This window comes from Protopterus annectens, chromosome 3.part1 (assembly GCF_019279795.1).
Source record: "Protopterus annectens isolate FY-2018-M chromosome 3.part1, PAN1.0, whole genome shotgun sequence".
Taxonomy (NCBI): Eukaryota; Metazoa; Chordata; order Ceratodontiformes; family Protopteridae; genus Protopterus; species Protopterus annectens.
This window is the reverse complement of record NC_056732.1, coordinates 1104317999-1104330608: the sequence shown is the minus strand read 5'-3', so window position 1 is coordinate 1104330608 and position 12610 is coordinate 1104317999. Positions and strand designations below refer to the sequence as shown.

Sequence of the window (12610 nt, the reverse complement as noted above, 5' to 3'; positions counted from 1 at the left end):
AGTCACAACAACAACACAGCTGTAAAATGTCTTATGGTTATTCTTGACTGTGCTTGCTAGGTTTTTCTTAAAGGAGCCTTTAGAGGATTTTGCATGTCTTATTTGCCTGTTGAGGCTGGGGTGGGTGTTTTTCCATTGTTAGGGCCTTGCCTTTGTTTTCTTGGGCAATAACTTTTTGCATTTATTGTAAAGTTTGTTGATGCTGGATGTTCACCATGGTGGCTTGTTTTTACTTGAGGCTCTGACTTTTTCTGATACAGTTGAGTCTATATACTTATGCAAGTGATTGCACAGGGCTTTAATGTAAGCTTCGGTGTAGTTGCCACTTCCAGCTGGAGTGTGGGGCTTGGAATGCATTTATACCTTCACCTAGGAGGGTATAGTTTGCCTTGGTGAAGTTTTTTTGTCTGATTTTGCCTTTTGTGAGCTCTGGTGTTATTGCCAGCTCGAAGGTGACTGATTTGTGGTCAGATTTAACCAATGAGGGTCCGATAGTTCCAGCAATGCATCTGTTTGACATGTTAGTGTGGACCAGATGTAGTATGTTAGTTCCTCTTGTAAGAGTATGAACAATTTGTTTCAGGGCATTTGAGTTAGTCAAGGAACTTAGGACTAGTGTATGTTTACCAGCTGATAGTGGGAAAATTGAAATCCCCCATAACCAGATTGTTTAGAAATGTTTAGATCGAGTGCAGTTTAAGTAGGCTTCATGCACATCATGACCCATGGCGGGGGATCTATAACTGGCTATGACTTGAGTGGGGGACTTACCCACAGTAACTTGTACTTGGAGTAACTCTGTGCAGTTGTCCAGTCTAACTAGACAGGAGGTGAATTTATCTCTAATATAGATAAAAACACCACCTCCTTTGGTTGTCATGTTCATTTTGCGGTCTGAAGGTGTGGAAAGCATTTTAGCCTTGCAAGGCTGGGGGTACTTTGAGGCCTTGAACTAGGTTTCTGTATCTGCACAAACATGTACATCTTCCAGTAGTAAGTGCTTCCAGGGTGTGCACAGTTTGGTTTAAGCTCCTAGTGTTTAGCATCATAACCCTTATTTTGTTAAGATTGGCAAGTTTCCTGTTGGCAAAGTTGTTTTCGAAACTTTGCCTAAAAAAGGTACTTTGGGGAGGCAAGAGCATTTGCCAGGAGCTGAAAGCCTAATGGTGCCAGGTGCAAACAGTCTCTGACAAAGCAGCAAGGTTTGTCGACCATGACTTCCCAGGCTGACAGAAACTTGATCCCCTTTGAATGCCACCAAAAACTAAGCCAATTATTGAAATTGGTCATATTTTTGTTTATACTGTGGCATCATTCTAGGTGAGGGTAGTATGCTGCTTAAGGCTAGGGATATACCTTGGACACATACTCAGATAGCTCAAGCATCTCTCTCTCCATATTTTCCAGTGAGATGCATCTCAGGTTGTTCACTCCAGCATGAACTATGAGAGTCATAATGGTACTTGTTGCTGAGAGACCTGAGTGCACGCTTGATTTGATTAATCCTAGCACTGGACAGGCAGCTAATTGTGACTTTCTTCTTGTCCTGCCTGGTGAGTGGGACATCCGAATGTCTCACTGTGGAGTCTCCAATGACAGGAAAATTTGGTTTTTGAGTGTTATGCCTTGCAGGCTTGGTAGTTGAGACACTTGTGTTACTGTGTCATGAGTACTGTGGGAACTGTTAGTTGTAGCAGTCTTGTGATTTGGAAGTCTCTGGTGTTTCAGTAAGTTTTCTGAGAGAACCTCTGTGTATGTAGATTTTGTGTTTGCATACTATGTGTATTAGTAGTGGTACTATATTCATGAGCAGTGGTGGGTGGGATGACAACCTCTTTGGTGTATTGTTTTGTTTATTGTTTTGTGTGCGAGAGAGCATGGATTCCAGATTCTTAGTGTAGGTACATCTGTCGCACTCTACTATATTAGTTGAGGGTTGTCAGCATACATGGGGAATTGCTACACTGTCTCAAGAGACCCAAGTCACCAAGGTTGGCAGAAGAAACAAGTGTAGTGCAATTGTCCATAATGCTGGGTTGAAGAACTGTTATCACAAAGTTGCGGGGAGGGTTCAGGACTGCTCAAAGAGGAGCTTAGTGGATGGATATTTCTGCTGGGGGGTTTTGCTGGTGATTTAATAGGTTACAGCTCACTAGGAGTATCTGTTGGATCAGAAAATTACTAAGGATGAGGGCTACACTAATGTGCTACTGCTATATCTAAGGGAAAAATTGTTGAATTTATCTGTCCAGCTATGGTGCAGAATTGCACGGCAGTGTGCGATGCTGTGTGACATGCAAACAAGCAGAGTCCTGCTCAAATGCAGGGCTTAAACACCAGAAGCTAAAAACTTGGAAAAAAAATTAAAAAGGTTCAAAAGGACTAATGAGGATACTTACTCCAAGCCCTAGACCAACCACCCTTCACCAAGATAGGTTTCAGTCAGAACACTTTTCTCTCTAGAGTGCAGAAGGGTCCTTTCTAATCAAAGATGGCCTGGAAAATGTGCTCAGAACCAACAGCCACTACAAACAGACCCAGATGCAGCAAATCTGTATCTGGACTATGCTATAGCTACTGGGTACCCTAGTTTCAGTGGGAATCACTAGAGAATGTTTAACAGAAAAATAGTGAGATACTACAGCAGAAAAACAGCAATGAAACTCCAAACAATATTTTAAACAGCTAACAAATCAACAATGAGACTCTAAAGAATATTTTAAACTGCTAACAAATCAGTTATTTTAACACTACTTGCCAGGAAAGCCAGAACAAGCAGAACAGATTGCTTTGCAACAGTGAAAAGTATCAGCAAATACATAGTGAAAATAGCAACAAGAACTTAGCAAACAGTGAAAACAGCAATAAAATATGATTTAACAGGCACAGTAAAGTAGACAGTTGCAGTATAAAAAGGCAGTTTATCCTCTTCCCATGCCAAGTTTTTTCATGTCATTATGAATACCATGTCAGGTTTCCCATGAAAATGGGCCACAAAGCCTTGTGGAATGAACTGGATAGAACAAAACTTAAATAGTAAGAATGCGAGAGAGAGAAGTGGTTAGAATCCTTGTAGAAAAACGATATTTTAAATAGGAGAACAAAGGTGTTCTCATCTGCAGACTCCTAGGCTAGGTTTGATGTTAACTAGGTCGTTGAGTAAGGGAAAGTACATATTGTGCCTGAGAGGGTGCAGTAGACATTGGAAAAATCTGCAAGTCTTCTCTCTAAGTGGTTCCAAATTTTGGATGAATTGTTTGATAACCTGTAGTAGCTCAGAGTTGCCAGTCTGTCAGTCCTAACAGAGGAAGAGGGGTTTTTTTTGTCCCTATTTATTTCTTGGGTGTTTATATTTATTTAGAAGACATTAAACAACTATATTTCAGAGTTTTCAGAGGAAACATTTGCTTTAAAATATGTAATGCCTCACAAGGTAGCAAGTGGATAAATATAAGCATCGTTCTGTTATTTGTTATGTATTTAATTGGTTTCTCCCGGTTTAAATTTCTCCAAGCCTTTTGGGTTTCTAATACCATGATAGGAATGGACCCCATTCATAAGTCAAGGTAAAATTAAAGTTAATGAAATTAGTACTGGTTCAATCTTTGTTAGCCAAGAGGGCTCTTCTCAGCACTCACAATGTGCCCAGAATTGCCTCCTTTCTTAATTTATACAGGATTATATGTATTGGTAGCATATCTAAGTGCGACTGCTAATTCTTTTTCATTAGACCCTATTGCTGCTACTACTATTGGAACGGTCTTAGTATTTTTATTCCTCATTGCTGTTGCTTCTGCCCACAAATCCTGATATTTTATGACGCTTTGTACTAAAGACAATGTAATCAATGGGTGTAGCAGTTTCAGTGATCAATGTTACTTTTGTCTTTTTTCATTGACTACTATATCTGTTTTTTTCCCATCAATTTTTGGAAAGGTTGGTAATGGTTGATCCCATATGAGATGCATTTCATTATTCCCTGTAATGCTTTGTGTTTCATGTTTCCAATGTGTCTCGGTTCCTTCTGTATTGCAGTGTTTGCCCAAACACCAGTGCAATGGTCTCGCCACTTTATTTTGCTTTTCAGTATGTAAGTGGCAGTCTGAGTTTTGTAGATGAAAATGATATAGTTTGAGATATTAGTGTTTTAGAATGCAAAATGGTTTATAAGGAGTGTAATGCAAAGGTAAATGAAGACATATGTATTAATGTTTAAAATAATTGTTCTTTGCATTCATTGTTTAGGTGTGTAATATAGTTGCAGGACAGAGATGTATAAAGAAGCTAACAGACAATCAGACCTCTACCATGATTCGAGCCACTGCTAGATCTGCACCAGATCGACAAGATGAAATAAGCAAACTTGTAAGTATGTAACAATGTCCTCCCTGCTGTTAAATTTAATGTAAAAACAAGATTGCTCATAAGCATTGAGTAGTGATTAAAATTACTGCAGAGCTAAACAAAAGGTGGGTCATAACATCACACTTACATCTATTAAATGTGTTTTATTTATGTCAGCCTCCTTTTTACAAATCAGTCCAGGGTAGAAAAACTTTAAAACATTGCAATGTTAAGTTGTCAATCTCGCCTTCATTCTTGCTTGATGGGTTCGGAGCCGATCCCTCGGCTCCGACTCGGCACTTGCTAAGCTCGAGAGTCACTTTTACCAGCTCGAGGCAGCCCCATATCCCATGATGCAAGGCGGTAAGTACCCAGATCTCATTTGCCGCTTCGCTTATGAGGTCCTCCTTTTACCAGCTCCTGGTAAGTGATTCACTTTTTGGATATTTAAGCCCCTTTTTGTTTAAAAAACCCTTAATTATTAGTTATTAGTTAATTATTTACATTTTGTGACAGAAAATCCCTGTCTCTTCTAATTTTTTTTAGTCAAACTTTACCCATCCCATCCCCTCCCTGTTAGGGTGTGTGTGTTTGTTTATAGGAATACCTTTTGGTATTTTATTTAAGTTAATTTTTTGACTGGTGTGTGTGTGTGTTTTGTAAAGCACCATGTCAAAGGAGAGGGTCTCAGGTTTTAAGAAGTGTGACTCGTGCTGTCAGAAGATGTCTCTGACAGACGGTCACACTTCTTGCCTGTATTGCCTGGGGCCTCTTCACCTGCAGGACTCCTGTGCTATTTGTCATTCCTTCAGCCAGAGAGTCCTGCAGGAAAGACGCAACAAGCTGATCCTTAGGGGCCTTCTTAAGCCGGAGGGCTCTCCGGCTAAGTCGGCTCCATCTAAATCAGCTAAATCTTCCAAGGCCCAGGCTTCTGTGTCTAAGCCTGCGGCCTCGGCTCCGACTCGTTCGAGTCGAGATCGGCTCCGCTGGAGCCGATTCTGGCTTAACAAAGCCTTCAGCACCGATGGCTATCGGTGCCGAATCTGCATCGACCACTTCGTGTCGGCTCCAATCGGTTCCGACACCCATGTGGCACAGGCATCGGTGTCGGCCCGATCGGCTCCGACACCGTTATTTGGTGGCTGTATCGGCTCCGCTGGAGCCGATACATCGAGCTTCCTGTCGGCTCCGAGAAGTCGGCTCCGACAGGATCTATAGTATCGGTTCCGATGGCTCATTCCAGAAAGAGGTCGAGGTCTCCTTCCTTGGAGCCGATACTTTCGGCTCCGGCTTCACCTCTTCTTCGGAACGGAGCCATCGGAGCCGATCTTCAAGGTCATCCAGACTGTCAGATCATGACCTAGAGAGAGTGGTCAGTAGATTACTTAGGTCACAGGTACTGGCCCAAATGTTACATAGTCCGTCTCAACAGACGACTGTTGGTCCACACCCCGTTACAGTTCCTCCTTCAACTCTACCCCAGAGCATGGAGTTGGAGTCTTCGGGAATGGTTACTGCTACGGCTGGAGGACGGATACCCCCTTCTGTTCCTTCAGCCTCTACTCTTATCTCCTCTTGAGACCTTCCTTAGAGGGATTCGTGGTCGGGCTTCCATGGTCTCCTCCGAGGGGTGAGTGGCATCGGACCCTTGTCCGAACCCGCTCTTCCCCTTGGAGCCTCGGCCTTGGTGAGCTCGGCTCCGACATCTGCCTCGGAGACTTCCCTTCGGTGGTCCCTGGAGTTCCTAGCTCTTCGAACGGGTTCTCTCGGAGCTGCCTGGGAGGGGATCATTCGAGATCATGAAGAGTCTGCTGGCCACTGGTATCAGTCAGCAGTCTGTTCCCGTAGCTCCTCCCTCTATAGTACCTGTTGACATCTCTGCCACTTCTCTTGCTACAGGACCCAGAGATCCTCCGCCTCAGGTTTCCCCATTGGGAATTTCCCCTCTTCCGAGGATTCTCCTGATGTTTCGGGAGATCCTCCTAGGAAGAGGACTTGTAAGAGGAAGCATGTAGACTCCCCGAGTCTGTCACTGATACTGACTTTGATGAGTCAGAGGGATCCCCTAGATCCTCTCTGAGGATGTCTCCTTCTCAGACATCCTAGAACTCCTTAAACAGAGGGAAACTGGCCCACCAACAATCCCTCTGAGGATGAGTCAGTATACCTAGAGGCGTTTGGATCTCGGCCCTCCACCTCCTGGGTGTCTCCGCCTTCGACCCCTTATGCAGGTTATTGCACGAAGGCGTGGGCAGCTCCTGACTCTGTAGAGCCAGTCCCTAGGAGGCCTTCAAAATTTATCACTGCCCGTGTGACAAGCAATTCCTCACTAAGGGTGTCCCCGCTGATGCCATGGTGGTGGCTGCGGCCACCAAAAGGAACTTGCAGATCCTTCCGTGCCCGTCCATCCTCCTAATAAGGACTCTAGGACCATGGATAGGTACCGTAAGCGGATGTTTTCCTCAGCGACCTTTGCTATGCGTTCGCTGAATTACCTATGTCACTTCACCAGACTCCAGAGGGATATCCTTAAGGAGCTGGGTGAAGTAGTTCAGGATCCTACAGCTGCAGGGGCTCAAGAAAAATTGCTTCGCAGCTAGGAACCCTCAATTCCATTGCAAACTCCTCCATGCGGCTAATATCTTATGCTGCGGATGGAGCGAGTAGAGCCGCAGGTACAGGTGTGGCTCTTAGACGCCAAGCCTGGATGCGGCTATGTGATTTTATGGATCCCTTTAAGGCGTCCTTCACAAATTCTCCCTTTGATGGGTCAGCTTTGTTTGTCCCTCAGGTGAAGGAAACCTTGACCAGGTGCGAACAGGACGGCAAGACTCTTTCTGCTGTTGGAGTCCGTTTTTCCACCCCTTCTAGACCTTATCCCAAAGGACAGAAAGGTGGGAAAATGTGGTTCCGTAAATCCCAAGGAGTCACGCCGGATTCACGTGGTCAGTTTACCCCTAGAGGCAGAGGGGGTAACAACAACAGACACCGCTCTAGAGGCAGAGGGGGTCCGAAAAACCAGGGAAACAGAGAGCCTCTCTCTGACAATCCCTTTCAGCATCCCTGAGATGTTGCCTGGCTGTCCCTCCTTGGAGGCAGTCGGGGGAAGATTATCACTGTACCCAGAAGCCTGGCATTCCCTCACTCAAGACAGATGGGGTACAGTCGATCATATCCAAGGGTTACATAATTCCTTTCGAGGAAAGTCCCTTCCCCTCAAATTCCCTTCCAGATGTACCACCCGGTCTAAGGGAAATTGCAGAGTTAGAAGTCTCAAAACTACTGCAAAAAAAAGCCATTCAGCCAGTTACAATAGACCATTCAGAGCCCGGAATCTACTCAAGATTCTTTTTGGTCCCCAAAAAGACGGGAGACTGGAGACCAATATTGGATCTCAGCAGACTCAACAAGTCTGTCAGGAAGACAAGATTCCGAATGGTCACTCTTCAGTCAATTCTGCCCTTCTTACAGAAGGACAACTGGATGTGCTCAATAGATCTTCAGGATGCGTACTATCACATCAAAATTCACAGACGCTCCAGGAGATTTCTCCGCTTTCGGCTGGGGTCCAGTCATTTCCAGTTCAGAGCCCTGCCCTTTGGTCTCACTACAGCCCCCAGAGTGTTCACCAAATGCATGGCAGTGGTCATGGCTCACCTGAGACGTCAAGGATTCCAGGTGTTTCCATATCTCGATGACTGGCTCCTGTCAGCCACCACCAGGCATCAGCTTATACAAGCCAGGGATTACACAATAAACCTTTGTTCTCATTTGGGCATCTCAATCAACTTCAAAAGTCATCCTTATCGCCCTGCCAGTCTATTACCTTCATAGGCGCAAACTTAAACACTGTTCGGATGTCAGCTACCCTTACAGATCAAAGAGTTTCAGACATTCAGAGTCATGTCAGGATCATTCTGGCCAACAAGAAAGTACAGGCCAGAATGGTTCTAAAGGTATTAGGTCTCATGGCTGCGGCCATTACTCTTCTTCCCTGGCTCGATTCTACATGCGCCTTCTTCAGTGGATGCTGTTCACACAATGGTCATACCAGCAACTTCCAATCGTCACCAGATTCTGGTGACACAGACATGCAAAGAGCATCTTGCTTGGTGGATCACATCTCCTCAGGTTCACCAAGGCAGGTACTTTGTACCCCATCCCCGATAGCCACTGTCACCACGGATGCCTCCCTGATCGGGTGGGGGTCATTATCAGGGCAAGATGGTTCCTGGGGCGTGGCAGCCGCTCGAGTACCATCTGCACATAAATGTCCTGGAGATGAGAGCAGTGCTTTTAACGTTGCAAGCCCTCAACGACTTTCTTCCCGTAGGGACAATTGCAGTCCACACAGACAACATGTCTGTAGTTTGGTATATCAACAAACAGGGCGGAACCAAGTCCTACCCCTTGTGTCGAGAAGCGCTCAGACTTTGGCAATGGGCGATCTCCTCTCATCGGTTTCTGGTAGCAACGCATATCCCTGGGAAAACCAACATTGTAGCGGACAGATTGAGCAGAGCTATTCTCATGCCTCACGAGTGGTCTCTCAAGCAATCTATAGCGGAAGAGATTTTTCTGGAATGGGGTCATCCATGTTGCGATCTTTTTGCTACTCCCCAAAACAGCAAATGTCCAGACTTCTTCAGCCTCTTTCCTCTATCAGGCCATCCCCCCAGAGACGCTCTAACCCAGGATTGGCCCCAGGGACTTCTTTATGCCTTCCCTCCATTTCCTCTGATCCCTCAGGTTATCCAGAAAGCTACCGTTTTGAGAGCTAAATTGATTCTCATTGCCCCTTACTGGCCTCGACAAGTTTGGTTCCCGTTCCTCCATCATCACCTTTTGGTGCAGCCGTGGCATCTGGACCCAGTGCCAGATCTTCTGATTCACCAATCGGGTCAGCTGCACCGGTCAATCCCTTCTCTCAACCTCACAGCATGGTTGCTCCACTTCCTTCCTTAGCCAGGCTTCCTTTGATCTCTAACCCAGTTAGAGACATCATAGTAGCTTCGTTAAAATCCTCTACCAGGAGGATTTATACAAGCAAATGGAAACGTTTCTCTTATTGGGCTAAGACCAAGAATATTGATCCTTTTACTGCCCCTGTTCAAGCAGTCCTGGACTTCTTAGCAGAGATTTTTCATGCAGGCTCCTCTTCTTCCACAGTCAGAGTTCAATTGGCTGCTATTTCCAATTTTCATGTCGGGATAGCAGATCATAGGGCCTTCTTGAAAGGAATTTTCCTACTAAAACCTCCAATCAGGAATCCTCCTCCTCAGTGGGATCTAAATTTAGTGCTGACATCCTTGATTCTTCCCCCCTTCGAGCCAGCTGCTTCTTGTTCCCTGAAATATCTTTCTTGGAAAACTTTATTCCTAGTGGCTATTACATCGGCCAGGAGGGTGTCTGAACTTCATGCTCTTTCGGTTCGACCCCCCTATTTGGTTTTTCACAAAGACAGAGTATCTTTGAGAACTAACCCAACCTTTTTGCCTAAGGTCGCTTCAAAGAACAATTTGAATCAATCCATTGATCTCCTGTATTTTTCCTAACTATTCAGATAGAGCTGAACAAAAGCTACATTATCTTGATGTCCACCGTCAACTTAGATATTATTTGGACAGAACAAAAAATTTAGAAAATCTGATCAACTTTTGTTTCCTATGGATAATAAAAAGGCCTTCCTGTTTCTAAAGTGACTTTGTCTAGATGGCTTTCTTCGGTCATCTCTGAAATTTATCTGCTCAGGGGAAAACAGCTGTGCTCAAAACCTAAAGCACATTCAACTAGGAGCTTAGCTACTTCTACAGCTTTTCAAGCTAGACTTCCTTTAGACACTATTTGTGCAGCGCCACTTGGGCCACTCCTCACACTTTTGTTTCCCATTACAAATTGGACTTGGCCTCCAGGGACAGAGCCAGTTTTGGCTCTACAGTCCTCAAGAGTTTGTTCCATTGAGCCACCCAGGATAGAGGTGCTAGGACGGTCCCATCAAGCAAGAATGAAGGCGAGATTGACAACTTAACATTAAGAAGTTATGTACCTACCATAACGTTCCATGTTAGTTGTCTTCTCTCGCCTTCTTTCTTGCGTCCCTCCCTCCTTCCCCCTGGCCTGGACAGACCTTGTTATAAGAAACTGTTATGCTGAAGACCATTCAGACCTGGTCCTTCTTCCATCTGTAAGTTTTCTTTCTTCCTTTTGGAAGTATTTTATGCTTGGTGCTGTTTTTCCTTTGTCATCAAACGAGATCTGGGTACTTACCGCCTTGCATCATGGGATATGGGGCTGCCTCGAGCTGGTAAAAGTGACTCTCGAGCTTAGCAAGTGCCGAGTCGGAGCCGAGGGATCGGCTCCGAACCCATCAAGCAAGAAAGAAGGCGAGAGAAGACAACTAACATGGAACGTTATGGTAGGTACATAACTTCTTATTTTCAAGTATATGCTAATTGTTAGTATTACATTTAAATGTGTATCATGTTTATTTGTTTTTACACTTGGAAGTGTACCAAACAGTTAATGAAATGTTTTTATCTATTCTCTATTTTCATGCAGAAAAATAAATTTTTCATGATGTAATATTCTGATAAGTAGGGATTTTTAGCTATTTGCAAAGGTAATTGGGTTTAATTCATCCTTGAATTGATTTGATTTTGCTAAAAATGCTGATACAATGTTATTAACTGTGGAACTTGTGCCACTGAGTTTTTTGTCCCAGCAACATCCCCAACCCAATGCAATTTCACAGAGGGACCCAACACTGCAAGCTCTAAAACTGACATAGGTATGCACCATAAAGTGCTGGTCCCCATTGTCCTCTTCAGCTATTTTCTTGTCTCTTACTGTTTTTAGTTTCTGGTTCCATTATCATGAAAAGTGCACTATATATCTTGACATTTTTCTGTTTTCTACAAGTATTTTTTAGGAGGAGCTGTGGGTATGACAACCAGGTCACTTTTAAATCTTTGTGCTTTTCATGATTGGGCCACACCTTCATCATGATATTTTATCTGGCTGCCACTTCACATGCTGTAAATTGGCCACACAGTGCGACTGAAGATCGTCAAGGAGATGATTAAACTGGAGTCGTACAGCTGATTTTTATCCTTAAGCGGAACTTCTGTTGGCTCTCTCACTGTATGCAAGCAGAAACAGTGCACACAAAAGGCAGAGTTCATTTAAAACAAGAGAATAAGTAGGTCGCTTCTCATTAATATCCCTATCCTTTCCCATTCAGGGGCGGTTAACGCCATGTGGGCTTTGGTTTCTAACACAACTTTACTAATGATTGCAATATCTTTCATTCTGGAAGCAGTGATTGTACCGGTCTACCACTTGAAAGATAGGTAATGCCAGGCTCCACCCTTTTCTCAAAATAATTCTTCAGGGGTTAGTTGGAATTATATTTCCAACAGATCTATCTTCAGAGACCTACTTTCATTATTTATGGAAGTAGCAGTTTAAGAAGAAATATCCCACTCCAGATGTTGGACTAAATAGCTAGTAGTCTTGACAGCATACTTGGAGCAGTTTTCTGTGTCAAGGTCTTGAGTGTTTAAACTAGGGTTTCCAGTCACTATCTTAAGGCAGTCTGGGTCCTCTATATTGATAACCAGAGAAACACTGCGTTAAAGTGAGTCCAAATACTCAGAAGTAAACTAAATTCTTTATTGCATATTTGAGTGCTATCCTCCTCAAAATGTTCAAAAATGTTCATTATTGACGACAAACTTGTAATCCACCATTAAGTACTCTTACAATTGGTTATGTGGTCAAGAAGTCATATGGCAAGCTATTTTTGTCTGTATAGATCACCAAAAACATTATTAAAAACCGGGTAATGTAAAACAGTATAAAAATCTGTATATCTTTTTAAATCTTTAAATAGAAAGTTATAGTTTTGCAACTCAACTTCAACATGATGGATATTGATATTTAGTCATTGAGTCATGAAGGGGAACCAGCATCTAAACTTAGCTGCCAGGTTAGCTTCCTCCACTTAAACCTGGATTCCTAGGGACCGCCTCTAGCAGTATTGGAAACATCATCCTGTACACAAAACCTAAAGCCTCGAGGAGGAGTTCTGTTTCACTGTTACAGTCCTAACTGATGGGTTTTCCTGCTGTGGAAACCTTTGGTTGACCTGACTACCAGATAATTTTTTCCTGCTTCTGAAGCCAGAGGACGGCTTGACCAATGTCAGAATATCTGAGTACAAAGGGAGGCAGTCAGCTCCAATACCTCAGATGTTCTTCATGTTTCA

General features: G+C 43.8%; 1 protein-coding gene across 2 annotated transcripts in view; it reads left to right on the top strand.

Annotated features, from left to right (window-relative positions):
* Positions 1 to 12610, top strand: part of AGO2 (argonaute RISC catalytic component 2) — a 2267075-nt gene that overhangs the window by 941561 nt on the left and 1312904 nt on the right. For both annotated transcript variants that reach the window (XM_044067244.1, XM_044067245.1), the window contains exon 9: positions 4246 to 4365. In XM_044067244.1, coding sequence (XP_043923179.1) covers positions 4246 to 4365 — 120 coding nt within the window. The remainder of the gene's footprint in view (positions 1 to 4245; positions 4366 to 12610) is intronic.